The sequence below is a fragment of the Pyrus communis genome, chromosome 13 (genome assembly GCF_041283825.1).
Source record: "Pyrus communis isolate YQ-2024b chromosome 13, ASM4128382v1, whole genome shotgun sequence".
Classification (NCBI taxonomy): domain Eukaryota; kingdom Viridiplantae; phylum Streptophyta; class Magnoliopsida; order Rosales; family Rosaceae; genus Pyrus; species Pyrus communis.
The window spans coordinates 3,908,161-3,930,288 of record NC_142577.1 but is presented as its reverse complement, the minus strand read 5'-3'; the positions used below and the strand labels follow the sequence as shown (position 1 = coordinate 3,930,288).

General features: G+C 38.5%; 1 protein-coding gene and 1 pseudogene across 1 annotated transcript; one reads left to right on the top strand and one right to left on the bottom strand.

Annotated features, from left to right (window-relative positions):
* The first annotated feature begins 546 nt into the window (after positions 1 to 546).
* Positions 547 to 18,644, top strand: LOC148691617 (uncharacterized; annotated as a pseudogene).
* An 835-nt stretch (positions 18,645 to 19,479) lies between these two features.
* On the bottom strand, positions 19,480 to 20,318 carry LOC137738027 (uncharacterized). Its single transcript, XM_068477629.2, has one exon. The coding sequence runs from the start codon at positions 20,031 to 20,033 to the stop codon at positions 19,689 to 19,691; it is 345 nt and encodes a 114-aa protein (XP_068333730.2). The 5' UTR covers positions 20,034 to 20,318; the 3' UTR covers positions 19,480 to 19,688.
* Positions 20,319 to 22,128: the final 1,810 nt, after the last annotated feature.

Sequence of the window (22,128 nt, the reverse complement as noted above, 5' to 3'; positions counted from 1 at the left end):
TAAGCGGACCTAATTAACCCGGGGTGTTGAGAATTCATGGTTTATTGAAAAGCAATTAGAAATCGTTTTGTATGCAAGTATAACATGTGTGGAGATGAACCCCTTAGCTAGCTTCCCATCCATTCATTTCCGTCAAATTCGTATTTACAATTTGTTTTCTTTGCAATCTACCCATTTTAGTTTAATCTCGTCCAAACCTAAATCCCCGCCATATTTTGTTTAAGTCTTAGTCTTAATCTTTCTTATTTTTAGTTTTGCATTCTTCGCATCAAATAGTGTTTTAAACTTGTTTTTACGTTTTTGAAGTCAAATCCAAGTGATTAACAATCCCTCCTAATCCCCGGTCCAGAACGATCCCTACTTACATACTTACTACAATTGACAAAAAGAGGGTTTAATTTGTGTGCGTATAATTCTCGCATCAAATTTTGGCGCCGTTGCCGGGGATTAGCAACTTTGCTAATCCTTTGGATTGTTTTATTTTCTTTTGTGTTTTTTATTTTATTCCATATTCTTAATCTTGTTTTGTTTCTTGTTTTAGGTATTATGACTCGGAGTTCTCATCCGATTCGTGAACATATCTCGAGCTTTAACGCCGATTTCGAGCGAGAATTGAGACGAAAGAGAAAGAACTCAGAACCTAGCGAATCAAGTGAAAGCTCCGAGTCCGTTTCTGAATCTGAAGAAGAACCCAAGACAACAGTGGGTGAAGAAGACATGGCAGCAGACAACCGAACAATCAAGGAGCTTTCCGCTTCGGGATTGGCCAATGCCGCACTACTATGCATTCAATACCTCGCGGCTGCCCAAGGCAAGACCAATGAATTCGAGTTGAAGTCAAGCTTGTTGCACCACATTCCGAAATACCATGGGCTGTCCATGGAAGATCCCAACAAGCATCTCAAGGAGTTCGAGGTTGTTTGTTCGAGCATGACACCCATAAATGTTGACGGGAACATTCTGATGATGAAGGCTTTTCCATTCTCACTTTTTGAAAAAGCGAAGGATTGGCTTTTCGAATTAGCACCCGGAATGGTTACATCTTGGGATAGTATGAAAAGAGCTTTCTTGGAGAAGTTTTTCCCAACTTCAAGAATCATTCTTTTGAGGAAACGGATTAGTGGTATCCAACAAAATCAAGGTGAATCGTTTCCTTCTTATTATGAACGTTTTAAATCACTTGTTGCTTCTTGTCCACAGCATCAAATGAAGGAGGAGCTGCTCATTCAATACTTCTACGAAGTACTCCTTCCCATGGAATGCCAAATGCTTGATGCCTCGGCGGGAGGTGCGTTGGTGGATAAAACTCCGGGGGCTGCAAAAGTTCTAATTGCCAACCGAGCACATAATGCACAACAATATGAAGGTGTTGGACAAAGAGACCCCCCACGGCCACAAGTGAATGAGGTAAGTTCTATGCCCGAAATTCAATCCCAATTAGCTAACCTTACTTCTATTGTTTCTCAGTTGGCCGAGGGAATGAAGATTCATGGACCAAGTGTGTGTGGCGTGTGCTCTATGCAAGGACATGCCAACGATCAATGCCCTAAGTTAATTAAGAATGGGGGTTGGGAATCTGCCAATTCCGTGGGTTATGGGAACCAAAATCAACCACGCCATGATCCATACTCGAATACCTACAATCCGGGGTGGAGGGACCATCCAAATTTCAAATGGCGGGATCCTCAACAACCCTAAGGAGGATTTAGGCAGCAACCACCGGGCTTTATTACAAAGCCATTCGTCCCCAATCAAAACCAAGTGCAATCCGCCCCAACAACCTCAGGTGTGTCTTTGGATAATGATCAAGTTGTTAAGTTACTTCCTACTTTGACGCAGGAAGTACAAACTCAAAATAAGGAGAGACAAATCCAAGACAAACGGGTGGACAATTTGGAGAAGCAAATAGGTCAAATCACCAAACTTATGGGGCAATTTAGAGAACAAGGCAAATTGCCTAGTTCAACCGTTATGAACCCAAAGGGAGGATTTGAAACCGCTAAAGCCATCATGTTGAGAAGTGGTACATAGGTTGGAACGAACTCAAATACATCCAAATCAAGTCAAGACAAGGAGGACAAGTTGCTGCAAGAAGAAGCACAGGGAGCAAAGCCCACGGCCAAGGATGACCAAACCTTGCCAAATTCATCTAGTCCTCCTAAACCATCCCAAACCACCAAGGTAAGTCCCAATTCGACTTTTTCTAGTTCTATTCCACTAAACGTGCCCTTTCCTGGCAGGTTTAGGCAATCAAAGAAGGAAGAAGCCGAGAAAGACATTCTAGAGACCTTTCGAAAAGTTCAAGTCAATATCCCGCTTCTTGATGCGATTAAGCAAGTCCCGAGGTATGCTAAGTTTTTAAAAGAACTTTGTACAACAAGGAAAAGGATTTCGAACAAAGAGGTGGTTCAAGTAAGTGAAAATGTCTCTGCTGTGTTACAAAGGAAATTACCCCCTAAATGCAAAGATCCGGGTAGTTTTACAATTTCGTGCGTTATTGGTAATACTAAGTTTGAACAATGCATGTTAGATTTAGGAGCTTCAATTAACGTTATGCCATACTCTATTTATGCTTCAATGAACCTTGGTGAATTGAAAATTGATGGTGTGATTATTCAGTTGGCCGATAGATCTAATGCTTATCCAAAGGGCGTATTGGAAGATGTCTTAGTACAGGTGAATAATTTGATCTTCCCGGCGGATTTCTATGTCCTTGAAATGGAGGAAACCACCCATGCTCCACCCTTGCTGATTCTTCTTGGGAGGCCATTCATGAAGACAGCCCGAACAAAGATAGATGTGTTTAAAGGCACTTTAACGATGGAATTCGATGGGGAAGTGATTGATTTCAATATTTCTGAAACTATGAAATTTCCTAATGATAATCACTCATGTTTCTCTATTGATATTCTTGATTCTTTGGTGCAGGTACCCGATCTATTCCATGCCGTGGGTTCCAATGGAGCCTAAGAAGGTCTCGTCCGGCTGCAAGACGTAAAAGAAAGCGCTACCTGGGAGGCAACCCAATACAGTGAATAAAACAAAGCTTGTTCATTGATTTCCGAGAGATTACAAGTGAGTACAAAAAAAAAAAAAAAAAAAAAAAAAAAAAAAGAAAAAAAAAAAAGAGAATTTTGTATCTAACAAAGAAAAAGAAAGATGGAGCCTTCACAAGGGTTGTGTACGTGAGGCCCCACTACGTGGCAACACTCTACGAGCGAGAGGCATCGGAGCGGGAGGCATCGAAGATAGATCATTCAAGGCCCCAATCCTTGGTGGAACGCTAGATGACGCAGGAAAAAGGTGTCTCTGGAAGAAAGACGCAAGCCTTTGTCGGTCATTTTGAATTCGACCTTGAGATTCTTGCACCTCATCAAGCTTCCTCTTCATGCCTGTCGAATAATTATTTGCAAGCACGTGCAAACTTCTATTCTCATGCTTAAGCTGTTTGATCTCTTTCCACCTCCGCCATCAATGATTCAACCTGACGGGAGCGAGCAAGTAGGTGTTGGCCCATGTTGGACACAGAGCCTGCGCACTGAACACTGAGAGCCAGGGACTCTTGAACGGCCAACTCATCGGACCGTCCTGAAAGCAGCTGACTATCTTTGGGAGTGAGGAGGTTCCGAGCTACTATCGTAGCCATTGTTGCATCCGTCATCACAGAGTCCTCACCTGTAAATGGGCCATGAGAAGATAAGAAAGACGGGCACCATACCTTACCCTGACACGGCACGACCGGATCACTGCTTAGACTCAAATCTAAGCAAATGTTCGATGGGTTAGATGAGCTAGCCATTTTTCAAGAAGTTAAAAGAGAAGGGTTGGATGGAGTAAAATCTCAACGGGCCAGAGACGATTTTTGGGCAATCTTCAAAGCGTGCATGATAGAGGTGATCAATCACCTCTATTAAAGGAGAGGCGACACAATCACCAATTCAGAATTGAAGAGACACCACTCTTCAAAGCCGGATTTTCGGGCGTAAAGATCGCCAGCTCTTCAGACGCAATCCCGGTTTTTCAAATAAAGCGTGTAACTTTGTCAAAAGCTCCCGGCTTTTCTGAAGACGCGTGGAGGCTGAGAAAGCAGCTACACACTTTTGCCGACAAGCGTGGGTGACAAAGCCGAAAGCTCCCGGCTTTTCAGAAAACGCGTGCCATTTTGTCAAAAGCTCTCTGACAAAGCTGAAGACGCGTGGAGGACATTACCGCATCCGCACTGCCACTTGCCATTACAATTCCTATATACATCGACATTCATGGCAAAGCATACACCCAAAAACGCATGACTTCCCTTCTCGGCCGAGAATGTTGCTGCAACCAACCCTCTCAAACATGCTCAGTTTTCTTCTTCTCTTGAGAACACATTTTCAACCATGGATGTATCCCCCAAAGAAGATACCAAATGCTTGTAGTATAGATGAGGCAAGAGGAAACGGTGGATCGAAGCATGTGGAGACAAGCGCAACAAATATATGTGCTGATTCATTCACCGCTTCTTCAAAAGCAAAGGTATCTCATATCATCAAAGTCAAAAGAAAAAGTATCTCATATCATGCTTTTTCCCTGTCTTTTCCTTTGTCTTTGTTATTACTTGCATGGCAAAGTGAAAGAAGCAATCAGCCGGCACTTGGAGTCAGTCTTCCGATCTGGAACCAACTACCTGGAATCTATTCCCTGGTTGCTTACCTAGTGTTGCTCTCGAGTAGTCATCTTCAACGGTTGATACACTTCCAGAGAAGGGACCACTTCTGCAAAGGGGAGCAAGTAAGGCAAGTGAAAATGATACATTGAAGCATGTGGAGATAAGCAACAACTGCATATGCTGAGCTATCCTCTAACCCTCTTCAATACGAATTGGAGAGATTCAACAAAGAAACAGATAAAAGGAGTAAGCTCAGACCTTCGGGGGAGACCAAAAGAATCCTGCTGCCCAGTTCAAGAGTAGCACAAAGGAAAATCAACGATTGGAGGAAACCAAAGGAATCTTCAGCCCAGTTCAAGAGTAAGCCTGTGGAATCACCAAGATCATGCCCATGCATTCAACAAAGGAAGGCCGAGAAAGCACTCCAATTCCAAATTTGCGTTCCTAAACTCTTCTCTTTGTTGTTGATTTTGTTTATGCCATGTTAGGTTGTTAGATGTTGTTTTGTTTGTTTGTTTGTTATTTGTATGAGTCTATGCTTGAAACATTGAGGACAATGTTTGTGTGAACACGAAAGTTCCTTGAAACAAGAAACAAGAATAACGTGGCACAAAATAATATTTTTTGGTTTGATGATTTTGGGGTTACGATCTCTCTCAAATTTGGTCCTCTGATTCTATCTTCGTAGGGTGTAGGTTTGTGGATGAGTTGTTGATCCAAAGGGCCGTCGGGGCTTGATCTAAGGATGAACAGTTGATGAACGGATGAACACTTTCTTCAAGGGCCGTCGGGGCTTGATCTTGAATAATGGTTGTGTGGATTTCTTCAAGGGCTTTTGGGCTTGATCTTGAAGGTTGATGGATGAGTGGATCTTCAAGGGCTTTTGGGCTTAATCTTGAAGAACGATTGGATATGTGGATTTGTTGAGGTTGTTGATCCAAAGGGCCGTCGGGGCTTGATCTTGAGTTGGTGGAAGTTCTTCAAGGGCTGTTGGGGCTTGATCTTGAGTTGGTGGAAGTTCTTCAAGGGCCGTTGGGGCTTGATCTTGGGATGAACGGATGAACACTTTCTTCAAGGGCCGTCGGGGCTTGATCTTGAGTTGGTGGAAGTTCTTCAAGGGCCGTTGGGGCTTGATCTTGAAGAAGGATTTGACGAAGAACGAATAGAGCTTTCTTGATTCTTCGGAATTCTTGGGAATTTGGATGGTTGGAAGCTTTGGAGTTTCAAAGCTTCAAGGATTTGGGGAATTCCTCTTCTAATTTTGGAGTAGAGAAATGCATTTGTGAATTCCTTGATGCTTGATACCTTGATGGAGAAGCCTATTTATAGGCTTTGAGAATGAATCACCACCACAAAATATTTTTTTCCTTTCCATGCACCATTGCCTAATTTTCCCACTTAATGCAATATTGAAATTGAAGTGGTGTAACTTATGGCCTAATTTCCCACTTAATACCATTTTAAACTTGAAGTGGTGTAACTTATGGCCTAATTTCCCACTTAACACCATTTTAAACTTGAAATGTGTATGCTTTGTCATTGCCCAAATGAGAAAAACTTGCTTTGATCCGTAATGGATTGAAGTGTGCTTGCCTTGTCATTGCCCAACATGAGAAGAAAAACTTGTTTTGATCCTCAATGGATTGAAATGTACTTGCCTTGTCATTGCCCAAAATGAGAAGAAAAACTTGTTTAATCCTTCAAGGGTATTTCTTCCTATTTTGTTAAGTCACACGCCATGTGTACAATTTGTACAACACGTGGCGTATGCCATGTATGCCTTGACACGTCAAAACTTTAATGCATTGGTGAACATTTGTTTTACTGAAATTTCGATGTCTACAGTTTGATTTAAGTGTGGGGGGGTAACTAAGTATATTTGATACAAATTCGTGGGATTTTATCACCCATAACTTCAAATGTTGTTCCTTGCTGTTTTAAGATGTTTTAGAGTGTTTTAGTATGTTTTGTTTTATAACTCCGAAAATCACATAAAAATTTGAAAAACATGTTTTGAAAAGCCTAAAAAGAGTGTTTTGAGTCGTTCTTGTGTGTTTATGTCTTAGGGTACCTTCCAACACAATGATAAGGATTTGGTTTGTAATTGCATGACTGCTAAAAAGAGTTATAAACATAGAGAAAAGTTTGATTTACTCTTGGTATATGCTTGGTTATGGTTATAATGTATGACTTCACATGCAATCATAAAAGAAGAATTTGTTTTTGTAACATGCTTGAAGGAAGGAACTCAAACAAACGCTACAACCCTGTGACACTCGAGCCATTACCTTCTTTGGAGAGTTATAATCTGTGATTCTTTGTTTTCTAAAGTTGTTGCATGATCTCATTATTCCTTGCTTGGTTGCTACTTAGAATGCAATTGTATCATGATAGAACTAAATGCTAGAACTTATATCCATTTCATTCAAAGCATGACATTGAATTGCATAACATATATCAAGATGAAGTTGTGTAGTTGCCACCATAGCCAAATAGCCTTACTTCCCATATTTCGTATATGTTGTAAGTTTTAACCCCGTTGAGCCTTGTTTAGCCTTTATTCTTTGTTTACCCACATTATCCTCACCTAGCCTAGTTTAGGACAGTCCACACCCTTGTTCTTAAAAGATAGTGAGCATGACTTAAATGAATTCCTTTTGAGTTACATTATGCAAGAAAATGAGTGTGGGGGAAGGAATGCTTGTTCTTAAGTATGTTTTGAGATTCAAAAGAAAAATAGAAAAGAAAAGAAAGAAAGAAAGAAAAAAGAGCTTGAAAAAAAAAAAATGAAAGAATGAGTGATTGAAGAAAGGGTCCAAAACACCAATTATGGCCCTAAATTGTCTAAATTCTCCCTTTTTGTTCAAAAGTTGAGTTTTTCATTCAAAAGTGAATTCTAAGTTGATTCAAGTGCTTTGCTCACTATTTCTTTAAGAACCTTTGTTTTCCATATCCCTTCTTTGTTATCCACATGCCCCAAGCCGCCCCATTACAACCCATGACTTCAATCTTGAGTGTTATGTGTTTCAATTTATGGAGTTTGAACTTGGTATGAGCATATGGTGTCACTGGTTCTCGCATCTAAGTCGTAGCATTCCATTCATGAGATCATATCTAAACATGCTTATTAACTCCAGAAATTGCTTTCTTTGTGATATATATACATGTGAGTGTTCGTTTTCATTAATCTTCTCACATATGAGGTGTGTAGTTAGAAAATCTGAGTGAAAATCGAGTGCATATCTTGTAAGGAATTGAGCAAATTCTCTAAGGCATGTTACTACATTCAAAACATGGTTTTAAATGCTTAATTGTGAAATAGTATGTGGTGACTATGATTAAGAATATACTTAAGTGTGAAGATGACTAAAATCTGTGGGAATGATGATTTTTAACATGTCATGTGCATTGGAAATCCCTAAGACGATTGTTGGAAGGTTTAGGTTGTGTTTTACTTGTTTAGTGTCGTTTTGTTTGTTTGTTATTATTTTGTTTTGCTCGAGGACTAGCAAAAGCTAAGTGTGGGGGAATTTGATAGGAGCATATTTAGGTGACTTACTTAGCTTGTTTTCGTGCATCTATGTTGTTAATTCATAGTTGTTTTAGTAGTTTAAGCCATTTTCGTGTGTTTTTAGGTTCATATGGCTAAGGAAGCAAAAAGATGCATTTTGGAGCATTTTGGAGCAAAATTGGGCTTGGAATGGATAGCATATGCTTGGAGCCAAAGTGTTGGACGAATTTGAAAGCCTTGTATGCACTTTGGACATAAAGCAAAGGGCCTAGCCCAATCAAACAATCCTTTGAGCCATGCAAAACCTCTAGCTCAATCACACACCTCATTTCATACACAACACATCACAAACACACCATTTCATCCCTTTTGCCGTGGCCTTCTTTGCATTTCCAGCATCATTGTCTTCATTTCCACCACTCCCCATCCATCCAAAACACTTCCCAACCATTCCTCCATACAAACACCAAACCAACAACATCCCTTAGACCTTATGCTACAACGAAGAGGAGGAGAAGAGTGCCTAAACGTTCATACAATTCAAGTTTGAGTTGTTGGAATCTTTAGGTGTTGCTTTTCCTCGATTCCAATGTTTAATTTCAATTCTCTTTGTCTTGTACGTATGAGGAACTAAACCCCCCTTGGCTAGCGGGGGATTCGAAATACATGTTTATGCTTGCAATATGATTTGATTACTTCTAATTGCGTTTCATAAGTTGTGAATTCAATTTGTTTAACTATTTGATTGATAACCTATTTATGTATGTTTATTGAGAGTGCACGCTTAATTTTCATCCATGAATATGACGCTAGAATATAAGTGAGTTTCACCTATTAGTTATGAACTTATATTCACAAGTAGTGGAGGTTGCTTATAAACAATCGCGTTAAATAAATTCTTGGCATAAGTTTCATGCAACCATAGTAACGAATGCCTCGTCAACACTTATAGTTTTCAAAGAACTTAATGATTCTTGCTTGTATCTCTATTATGCAATTCATGTAGGGAACTTGTGGGGAATGCTTTGGGTTGTCGTATGCAATCATCCAATTCATTAACTTAAGGAAAACTTGACGGTTAATTTAAGCGGACCTAATTAACCCGGGGTGTTGAGAATTCATGGTTTATTGAAAAGCAATTAGAAATCGTTTTGTATGCAAGTATAACATGTGTGGAGATGAACCCCTTAGCTAGCTTCCCATCCATTCATTTCCGTCAAATTCGTATTTACAATTTGTTTTCTTTGCAATCTACCCATTTTAGTTTAATCTCGTCCAAACCTAAATCCCCCCCCATATTTTGTTTAAGTCTTAGTCTTAATCTTTCTTATTTTTAGTTTTGCATTTTTCGCATCAAATAGTGTTTTAAACTTGTTTTTACGTTTTTGAAGTCAAATCCAAGTGATTAACAATCCCTCCTAATCCCCGGTCCAGAACGATCCCTACTTACATACTTACTACAATTGACAAAAAGAGGGTTTAATTTGTGTGCGTATAATTCTCGCATCAGTCAGCCGCCCTGACTCGCCGGAAAATCCAACTATTTCCAAAAATTCTCAAACTTCACAGAAATGAATATCTCAGTGATTGGAGGAACTTTCATACCTGCCATGAAGTCCAAAAGTGGACGGAAGATGGTCAATTTTGCCCACAAAGCGGGCGGGTGCCTAAAACTTCCCGATGTCGATTCGTCTTCTACAGTGGTTCAACTGGGTCAAGGTTGGTTGGGTTTTGCTTCTGGGATGATGGGCTACAAAGCCCAAGTGGTGGCATCGGCCATCACTTTACCGATTTGTCGGAAAATCAAAAAGGGTGCCCAAAGCACCGTGAGAACTGCCAACTTTCGTGGCCTCAAACCGCCACATACCGTGGCTAATCAAGGTGGTTCTTCGGTGGGTTTTGTAGAGGGGAATGAGAGCTTTAAGATGGTGGTGGTGGTGTCAAAAAACTCCATCGGAGTTGGCCGGAATCGGCCTTGGAAAATGGATGGTCACACATGGTCGGGCACGGGTGCACGGGAAGCTTTCCCATTTTTTTTTTTTTCTTTCTTTTCTGATTGGGTCTCACCCTCTCCCTCTAATTTTAATTGGTTCCTTCCTATTTGTGCCTAAAATCTGATTGGTCACTTTTCCACAAGGTGGGAATTCAAATAATTTATAACTAAGCTTTAAATAACCATTTTCAAACGTCTATAACTATACCGTTATAATCCGGACTCGCAAATGGATTTCGCCTATGTGTTCACGCCAACGAGTACTACGAGAATATGTTAAAAGAATAAGTCATACGTCTCTCTAGACGATGGTCAACATAAGTCAAAATCTTTGCCTCTATGGCATTTTCGTAAATTCACGCTTTTGAAATAAAATAAAAACTTAAAATTTGGAACGTGTTGTCACAATCTACCCCCCTTAAGAAAATTTCGTCCTCGAAATTTAAAATCATCAGTTAAACGTAGAATACTCAAAATTAAAGAGAGATATGTACATACACGAATAAGGCATCAAGTTATAGCTACTACATAAAAGAGGATGACATTCCGTTGTGATCGGAGTGTAGTGACTCTTCTTTCATGCCTCCAAATTCCTACTTTCCTTCTCCTTCAGTACCATGCCAAAATATAATATTTTTTCATAAATGTGTTCAAAGCGTAACGCACTTCGAAATTAAGCATGTAATATTTTTGGGTCAAGCCCAAACAACAATTAACTAATTAAATAAGTAAATACAAATATTAACGTAGAATAATCTACTTGTTTACTTGCTTAACAACCCAACGAATAAGTTATTAATATTAGGGTCTGCAGCCCATAATAACAACAATTCACTGTGGTCTTGATGAGCAAGTAACAGTTCTCGAGGGTGCAATATTACCATCTTGCCCCTCAATGGGAAATACACATACAAGTCTCAATCGTACTCATTCACTACCTTCGTAGGCAACATCGTCAATAACATAAATTTTCTACATCACAATCTCAATCAATCAAATATTTGTTCACAATATTCTTCTGTAAATCACAAGCTGCACATACAATATTTATATTATATTTCAAATGGTACCATACTCCTAAACAGGAATGTAACCGTCGTTACCCATAATTCTAACAAAAGTAAGCGTCTATTAAATATGCATTGTGCGTAAAATCTCTATACGTCAACTCTAATGATACCCTAGTTAACCCAAAATTGTAACCGTGGTTACAAGTGACTACAATAGAGATAAGGATATACTGCAACCATGCTAATGGTGGGACAAACAAGATGTAACTCGTCCACAAAGGTCTGAGTAGCTCATTTCAAACTAATCGTTAATCTAGGGGTAAAAATGCAATACTGAACAACTTCTAATACTCAAAACCTTCATAACGACTTCCAAAGGCTTGGAAGTGAAACATGTAACACGATGAAATATAAAAACACCAAGATGATAATCTTGTCGAGTTTCTGTTTGCTGAATTTGTATAGAAGTCTAGGAGTAGTTTTCTCAAAAGTCATCGTCCTCTGGACGCAATTAGAAAATTGTAGTTGTCCAGGAAGTTTGAACTCTATGTCCTCAATATCCCACAACATTAATCAAAAGCGGGGTGCATCTAGAGTGAGGATTCATTTAAAACACTTCAAAGGGAGCCTCGATTTTATCTCTTCCCTACTTCCACATTTGATCATGTCACAAAGAGAACTTCTAGATCACATCACCCGAAGAGGTTGACTACATCCCACTTCTATCTTAATGGTCTTCACAAGTGTCTTGTTGTTGAAATTTCAACACCCATTTTAAGGAAATAACTATTGCCAATACTTCAATTTTTAGGGCAAGAAGAATATTGTTTTCTACTTAAGTAAAACAACCACCAATCGAAATACCACATGAGCGTAATCTTGGTTCAGCATCACAATTATTGACTTTCACATTCTCTACACATACAAAATATCCCGTACTAATAGTGAACAATGATACTTCCCAACTTTCACTCGTATAACAAAATGATCATAGTCATTCGAACCATATTCAAACCATTTTTTGATAGGTTAAGGGTAACTCCATATCGATACTCATAATTGCTGATTAAATTCTTCTACTGCAACTGTCAAAAACTTAGTCCATTTCAAAAATTTGAGCGTATCAAAGAAGTTCTAAGGTTGATAAAGATTTCGAACACGTTCTCCACCGAGAAATAACATTTGATTTCTAAGTAAAAAAAAAATAATAATAAATGTTAACTTCAAGTCATGGATAAAATAACTCATTCCAAATGGTTCTCGCTGGCATTGATGCGAAAGTGGTGCATACACCCGCCAAATCGATCTGTCATGAATTCCTCACTAACCGAGTGTAAAACCATGTCATAAAGGTTAAAAGAACATTCAAGAAATTGAGGGTCAAAATAGTTCATGAAATCTAGAGTACAAGATATCCGGATGAAATATACAATTTCAATGTCTAAGTGGTCCTCCTGAACAGTTTGTTCTTATCCAACCGATATGGGAAATAGGCCGGTGACTCTAAATCAACCCAGTTGCCTTTAATACTAGTAGGTGAAGTTAAGGGTACGAACAAAGCTGATGTAGATTAATATTAAAAAGTCAAACGATTCCAAAAGTGATGAGTTATGTTAAAAAAAAAAAAACTGAACAATTCCAACGTTATCCTAAGCCAAAAAAATAGAGAGGTAAAATTTAAGAATAATCTAACAAGATTTCTTGATGATCGAAAAGTAATGTCACAAAATATTAAACTACCAGAGACCAAAAGAAATTTCCCAACATGTTCTTCCGTCGAGTGTTACCACTTTAGCACCACATTGCCACATGAGACATTTCCAGAGTCCTAACAAAAAGGGGACTTCGCAAGATTTCTATTAAGAGATATTCTAACAATACTACCAAGAAATCAAAACTAACTGAGATTTCCAATGGGCGGTAGCATTAACACCGGGGTGCAGGTATCCATATCTTATCAATCAATACTAGCATACAAGTCGGGAGTCACCTATAGTGACCTGTACGACTTAATCTATCGTTCATCAAACATCCCTGCACACTAGTCAGAACCACCTCTAGTGGTCTGTACGACAGGACTGGGTGTAAATAAGTACGCTCAAGTGCTACGGTCACGTGAAGACTGTGCGAATAATCGCGGGTCACCTACGAGTTGGAACCACCTATAGTGGTCTGTACGATAGGCCTGTGTATCTACCTAGAGTCCAAGGTGAGCGTAAGGTGCGGGAGGTGAACATCACGTGAAGGACTGTGCCCTGACCACGGGCGGGAGCACTAACATCGGGGTGCAGGTTTATGAGCTCTCAATGCATCTCAATATAACATGTGCAACTCATGGCAACCAGTACGACAGTATCGAAGTTGCCTAACACATAAACTCACCTGAATTTACTTAGGTGTCCTGCGTTCACCTTTGCACTTGAAAGCATTCCCAATAATTATATGCAAGTAATATACATATGGATATACCATGATGAAATCTAATACTCAACGATGTCGTAGCATTTTGAATTATATACAATACGGTGTGAAATGTACAATCAATAATGCCATACTCCCGAACTACTTATTTTCAGGGATAATTATCCATGACAACCCAATTAACACTAACTTAACTAACTAATTCACAAAACTAAAACTTGCCTTTACCAATTTCCTTCGCATTACTCAATTTCCCAAATAAGGCTTTTGTCTCAAATATATTATGGTTGCATTTAACGTCTCGTTAAACTGCCTACGTACCCTAAATAGGGATCAAGCCATTCGTAGTTCATATAGTACTTCAAGTATTGACAATAATTATATGAAGGTAATATACCTAATCAATTTAAAAGTTTCAATAGAACTCTCAATAATATTTACGATAAAAAGGAAAAGATCCACTCACCTAGAGTCCACGCTATGATTCTCTAACGCATGCATCGAGGCATCCTAAATGATTGGTGCCTGTGACCCATTATCGAATCACATCTCAGAACTCTTATCAGTAGAATACGTAATTCACGTAAAACACAACCTCAAAGGCATTCTAAAATAGTTCGAGACCCATTGACCACAAGTCAACAGTCGATCAAAGATCGACGGTAGGGTCTACAACCCTGTATAACTCGACCCGAAAGATCCACATATCAGATTTCCAATCCACAACTCCCAAAAATCCAAAATATGCTTCGAGAATAACATATTAAAATTTCATTACGATCCAACGGTCGGATCTCGGCCCATTGCCTAAAACAAGTGGCCATGAACATTTATTTTACTAACTTACAAATCCAATTCGGGAAGATCCGTACGTCGGATTCTGGATCCATAAATTCCTATGATCTTTAAATATTATGTATTATAATGTATCCAATTTTGGTGACAATTCAACGGTCGGATCGTCGATTCACATTTTTATCAAGTAACGTATCGTAACGAATTTAGGTTCTAACAATCAACCTACGTCATTCAAATAACAAAACTAAATTCAAGACATTCGACATAGCCTAAAAATAGCATTGGCGGCCCACTGGCCACGCGCTGCCGCACGCGCCGCCGCGGGTGGCGGTCGGCCGCCCCGACTCACCGGAAAATCCAACTATTTCCAAAAATTGTCAAACTTCACAGAAATGAAGATCTCAGTGAGTGGAGCAACTTTCATACCTGCCATGAAGTCCGAAAGTAGACGGAAGATGGTCAATTTTGCCCACAAAGTCGGAAGGTGCCTAAATCTTCCTGGTGTCAATTCATCTTCTACAGTGGTCCAACAGGGTCAAGGTTGGTTGGATTTTGCTCCTGGGTGTCAATCCATGTGGTGGCATCGGCCATCACTTTGCCGATTTGCTGGAAAATCAAAAAGGGTGCCCAGAGCACCGTGAGAACCGCCAACTTTCGTGGCCTCAAACCGCCACATACCGTGGTTAATTAAGGTGGTTCTTGGGTGGATTTTGTAGTGGGGAATGAGAGCTTCAAGATGGTGGTGGTGGCGTCGAAAAACTCCATCAGAGTTGGCCGGAATCGGCCTTGGAAAATGGGTGGTCACACAGGGTCGGGCATGGGTGCACGGGAAGCTTTCCCATTTTTTTATTTTTTATTTTTCTTTCTTTTCTGATTGGGTCTCACCCTCTCCCTCTAATTTTAATTGGTTCCTTCCTATTTGTGCCTAAAATTTGATTGGCCACTTTCCCACAAGGTGGGAATTCAAATAATTTATAACTAAACTTTAAATAACCATTTTCAAACGTCCATAACTATACCGTTATAATCCGAACTCGCAAACGGATTTCGCCTATACGTTCACACCAATGAGTACTACGAGAATATGTTAAAAGAATAAGTCATACATCTCTTTAGACGATGGTCAACATAAGTCAAAATATTTGCCTTTATGGCATTTTCGTAAACTAACGCTTTTAAAATAAAATAAAAACGTAAAATTTGGAACGGGTTGTCACACAAATGTTGTAGGCTTTTTGCTTTAATTTTTGAACAATTGTCCGAATTAATTGTTGGTGTTTGTTTTAGTATAATGGATATTGTTTAGATAATTTTTTTCTATTAATTAATTTTATGAAGTTTTATTTCTTTATACATGATAATTAATTTATTATAACTATATTTTGTGGAAAAGTTAGATGTCTAGTTGATATTGCCATCTAGACCTAAGAATTTTTGACATGACCCATTAACCTGACACAAAATTAATAAGCTATTGAGTAACCTGATAAGCACCTATTAAGATAACAGATTGGTCCAGGCATACACGTGGGTAACTCGATACACGATAAACAAAATATTAATTTAATAATTTATACTCCTAAAAATACTATAATAATTATATATGTAATCATAATATATATATATATGTAACATCCCACATCGCCCAGGGGAGTGGATCTTGTAAGCCTTATATGTATATTCCCATCTGTACCTAACACGAGGCCTTTTCGGAGCTCACTGGCTTCGGAGTTCATCGGAACTCCGAAGTTAAGTAAGTAGCGCACAAGAGCAATCCTATGATGGGTGGCCCAATGGAAATTTCTTGTTTGAATTCCCAGAAACAAAACCGTGAGGGTGTGGAAGGGGCCCAAAACGAACAATATTGTGTTATGGTGGAGTTGAACTCGGGATGTGGTGGAGGCCCAGGTCGGGATGTGACAATTTGGTATCAGAGCCAATCCCTGCCGGATGTGTGCCGACGAGGATGTCGGGCCCCTAAGGGGGGTGGATTGTAACATCCTACATCACCCAGGGGAGTGGATCCTATAAGCCTTATATGTATATTCCCATCTTTACCTAACACGAGGCCTTTTGGGAGCTCAATGGCTTCAGAGTTCATCGGAACTCCGAAGTTAAGTGAGTAGCGCGAGAGCAATCCCATGATGGATGACCCACTGGAAAGTTCTCGTGTGAGTTCCCAGAAACAAAACTGTGAGGGTGTGGTAGGGGTCCAAAGCGGACAATATCATGTTATGGTGGAGTCGAGCCCGGAATGTGGTGGGGGCCCAGGCCAGGATGTGATATATATATATATATATATAACTATATATATTAAATTAAATTTAGAAAATTTAGAAAATGAGGTAATATATTTTTATATGGTATAATACTATTGTTTATTTCTTTTCATAATTATTTTGGTAAACTTCTCTTAATTTGAATGGTTTATAATGTTTGATTTTTCTATACTTAGTTTATGCGGAAGAGAGTTCGGATGTAGAAAACCTTACTGAAAACATCATCAACATAACTCTTGAAGGCAATACATCAAGCCAAAGTTCTAATACAATTTCCCCATGATAATTGAAGAATTTTGTAAAAGGAATAACATGCAAGCTTTGAGTTTCATCGGCAATGTTTTAACTTTTGAGAAAGGCTTCACAACCTTGAAAAGAAAAACTCCTTCATTTTGCATATCCTTGCACATTTGATATTTCGTTGTAGACTATTAGTGTATTGCTGCTTTTTTATTAGGCTTTTCTTTTGGATTGTAGATGTAGTACCTAAAGAAAAATGTGTTTTTATATTTTGAAGTAATATAATTATGTGGCAATGTGGTATGTGCAAATTTAAGGAAAAAAAATATTTTTCTTAACGGGTCATAACGGTTGGGTCATTTTACCTGCTGGGTAAAGTGACCCACCCTGTTAAGGACTCGTTAAGATAACGGGTATAACATGACACGACTCGTTAAGATAACAGGTGTTACACAAAAAGGACACGAAATAGGCAAACACAACCCTAAACACGGCAAACACAACCTGTTTGCCAGGCCTAGTACCACCACACAAAATCTTGCGTGAACTCACTTGTTTAAGGCAATGTCACCTCTATATTATGTTGTCCAATGATATTAAATTTACCATTAAAAATATATTAATACTCACTTCGTTACGGAAGAATATTGTTGAACTTTTAAGGCTAGAAACTCGGAATTCCGAGCACTTGCTTTACCATTAATTTAAACAGAGTAATGCTAAGGAGACTAAATTTGTAAACTAAATGATATGTCACCAATAGAAAATGAGCACGTTTATCAATCTTTTTTTTTTTTTTTTAAATAATTCAATCATCAACTTCTATGTTATTTAGTTTACAAATATATAATATAGTATACAAATTTAGTCTATCTAAATTACTGATTTAAACATGAGTTAATTACTGTGGGAAATGGATTCTATTATCACAAACGGAGTTCGAAAGTTTAGGCTGACAAAGAGACAATTGGCAAGACAATCCCAAACCGTCCCGTCTGTCATGCATTCAGTAATCGGCAGTTAAAAGAAAGAAAGACTGTCCAAATTAGGGGTGGGTTCAAAAAACCGAAAACCGAAAAAAACCGAAAACCAAACCGAACCGAGGCCGAAAAAAACCGAACCGAAAACAAAACCCAACCGAAACTACCAAACCGAACCGAACCGAATTTGGTTGGTTCGGTTTCGGTTTTTGAGGTTTGGAAACCGAACCGAATTGAACCGAACCGAAAAAAAAATCATATATAAATACTAAAAAATACATGTTGCCGTCGGGGTTTGAACCCTTTCCCTACGGGTTGGGTTGGTTGTTGCAAGCCAACTTGACTGTAGGCTTTGTGTTGTTATAATTGTACCAGTAATTTATTTATAGGTTTCTGGGTTGTGCTTCTTGGTTGGTTTGGTGGGGGGCGAAATTAAGTTGAGCAGCTTTTCTCTAAGAGCATAAGTGCTTCTTCTCAGTAACTTGCTTTTGATGGGTGAAGTATTTGCTCAAACTCAATGAGATCATCAAATAGCTCCCGTGAAAAAATAAACTCATCTACTTCTACTCCATCGCAAGTAAGTTGTCATCTCTATACTTTCTCTATGGTTCTTATGTCTCAATTTATTTAATAATTAATTGTAATGATTCTTACTCTTATTTTTGAAGGACATTGTTGGTGAATCAACTCCACCTCAACCCCCCATGGTGGCAACTCAACAAACTCCTCTTACTCATGGTGGATCCACAAATTTAGTTGGAACTTAGAAGACTTAAACTTTGGATTCTCATTGTGGTTTTGATGTTGAATATGGTCTCTAAGGTTATGATAGTAGTACCACTTCAAATGTAGATGTGTAAAATTGATTTCATACTTGTAGGTTTTCATGTGGATGACTATGAAGAAGTGACTTTGAATGTGAACTTTCATATTTCCATTTTTTTTTCAATTTTGGAGGGAAAAAAAAAAACCGAAACCGAACCGAAAAAAAACCGAACCGAGAAAAACCAAAAAAAAATTGAACCGAACCGAACCGAAATTTCGGTTTGGTTTCGGTTTTAAGAAAAAACCGAACCGTTAAGAACCGAACCCAGCCCTAGTCCAAATAACAATATATAATGGCATATTGCCTTTAATTTAACATATTCTACGTTTAAACTAAATTTGTAAATAAAAAATGTCACAAATAGATAATAAGTTTGTTGATCAACATTTATATAATAATCCAATCATCAACAACCACATTATTTAGTTTACAAAATTTGGTTTAAAAATTGGATAATGCAAGAGAGACTAAATTTGTAAACAAAATTTGCAAACCAAATGATGTGTTACCAATAAGAAATGAGCACATTTATCAACGCTTAAGTCAACTTCTATGTCATTTAATTTGCTAAATTTTGTCTATACATTTAATCTCCTAACATTACTCTTAAAAATTTAATGTGCATATCCTTACCCTGCTTGTAATAATTGATGGTAAAGTAGTTTAAACCATGCATACGTGACGAGAACTGAAGAAGATAGAGATAGTTCCGAATTGAGGTCATGCCAAATGGAAGCCATATACGTAAATAAAAGGCACCTAATTTGAAACTAAGATTAATTTACTACCAGGCAATTCTTTTATTGACAAGCACTCAAAGAGAGTACATATCATATTACAGAGAAACATTGAGCAGTGACCAACCATCTATTTAAGTTTAATTCTTCCATAGCCAATTATTTATTCATATTTTTTACACATAATTTTGTTCAATAACCAAAACTAATAGCAAGGTGACAATTTCCTGCATGCATGGGAGGACGTCTTAGCCTTGTCCTCGGTTTCCTGACCCAGACCCAGCCCTAGAGCCAGCATAAGACCCAGCAGATGAACCTGCTTCAGACCCTGCTCCGCCCGACCCGCTGGATCTTGAAGAAGACGATGAACTTGAGCTTGAGCTTGAGCTAGAGCTAGACCCACCCCCAGACCCCGAACCCGCTCCAGCACCGGAGCCTGCTCCACTCCCACCCAGCCCGACACCAACTCCAATCCCACCGAGGTCTATCCCCAGGTCTTTTCTTACCACGCGGCTTTCGGACATAACAAAGGCACTTGAAACAAGCAAAGCAATTAGGGCAAAAGACATGAAACTAAAACTGAACTTACCCATTGTCAATGTACTACGTACTTCAAGTAGCTCAACTAGCCAAAGGATAAAAAATAGCTGTGAACGATTTAAGGAAACAAACTTAAGAAAGAGCGAGAATGTTTGGGTTGCTATGAATATGATCGAGAGGGACACACGATGAGCTATTTATATAGGAATTTTTGGGACCGGCGTGTGAATGGGATGATGTAAAGAATTGAATGATCATGCATGCTACCTAGGCGTTTGTTGTGTTTGCGAATTGTGATTGAACAAAGTTGGTGGATCGAAAGGTGGATGAGCTTGAGTGGATGTTGTTCAGTTTTGTTGTAACACGAGTTGATGTAGGTTGCGTTATTAGCTTACCGACTTACTCAAGTCACACAGACGCACTTACCATAGTGCGGGGTGGCCTACTATTGGTAGTGGAGTACGACTGGCTCCCACGTAACGTACCTAAAAATTTATACTAACAGAAGTTTGTGATTCATGAATTGCCACGATCAAAATGCGCATGCAATACTCTCCTAATGAACAAATTAATACTCAACATTATCAGAAATTTGTGATTCATGAGTTGCCACGATCAAAAATGCGCATGCAATACTCTCCTAATGAACAAATTAATACTCAACATTATCAGAAATTTGTGATTCATGAATTGCCACGATCAAAATGTATACATTTGAATGGCTAAAGAATTTTAGATTTGAGTGCTTTTTTGTTCAATTGATCTTCAAATGAATATTAAAAAGTTAACCACCCAGCTTCTAACATGGTGAATAAGAGACTCTTGAGTTGTGAAGAAGAGAGACAAGAGCTTAAGGTGTGCTTGTTTGCTTCACTAGGTTTCACTGGATCAGACTGGATTAAAAATTAGTATAGTCCCATGTTTGTTACCCAAAGGAACTAGCTTTAATAGGATTGGACTTCACTCGCCTCAACTAAGGGGCTCGCTAGACGGTCTTAGCGGGACCCCCCTCCCCTGAAAATCAAAAGACTACTAAGACCGTTCAATCTCGCGTCCACTACAAAATAAGTAGTCATTACCGATGAAGGTTTTTCGAGGGCCCCATAAAACCATAGTAAAAAGCACAATTTTGCAACCATATATAAAATATGGGTTGTCGGTAACATGGCACGAAACAAAATTTTATTACCTATGCACATATTATCCTTGAAAAAACTCTCAAGTTTCGTCAGCAATGCACTTTTGTTTGGCAGGAAGACTTGGCGCTAGTTGTATTAATGACAAATAACTCTTATCGGCAATAGAATGATTATTTTCAAGGGTTTAGTCATGTTGACGAAATTAATTTACTATTTTCAAGGGGAAAAAAGTCCTCTAGGTAATGCTTTTATATTTTGGAGGGAAAAAGGTCCTCTTGGTAATTCTTTTATATTTTCGAGGGTGATTAGTTGTTATTGTAAATAATCATATTTTTTTCGACAAAATTTTTTCTTTGCCAGAATAAATTTTTAAGGATATATGGTTTTGCTGGGATTAAATACCATTGGTCACATGTGTCGTTGGAATATTCTCAAGATAAGTTTGATACTTAATTTAATATTCTACAATAAATGGATCATATAACTTAGAATACATATGGATAAGATTGGACCTAAAAAATAAAAATAAAACCGTTGAGCAAAAAGTTGTATAACTTAATATAGTATTCTATGATAAAGAAACAATTTGCATGCCTTTGTTAACTCATAACATTTGTCATAGACATTGAACAAATTATACTCACATCACTTCCACAACTAAATTTTCAGACAAAAAAACACAATCACAATGAGAGCTTATCCCACAATTTCATCATCTTCGTCACCATTTTGGTTGGGTTGAATACCCCCATGTGCCTCTTCTTCTTCGTATGGCTCATCATCATCATCATCATCATCATCATCATCATTAGGCATCTCATAAACATTTCTAGGCTTTGCTTCCACCACATAACTCCAAGCCTTATTTTTAATCATTCTCACATAAAAAGCTTGGGTTGCTTGCAAGGTCGGATGCATGAAGGGGAAAGGGGTCAGTTGATCCTTCGAACTTCAGTGGATCTCCATGGATGACTTGGATGTTGCCCATTTGAAGGTTGGAGTTGTCTTG

What these genes read in the sequence shown, in the direction of transcription:
- LOC137738027 (XM_068477629.2), bottom strand. Translation starts at nt 20,033, where the DNA reads ATGGGTAAGTTCAGTTTTAGTTTCATGTCTTTTGCCCTAATTGCTTTG.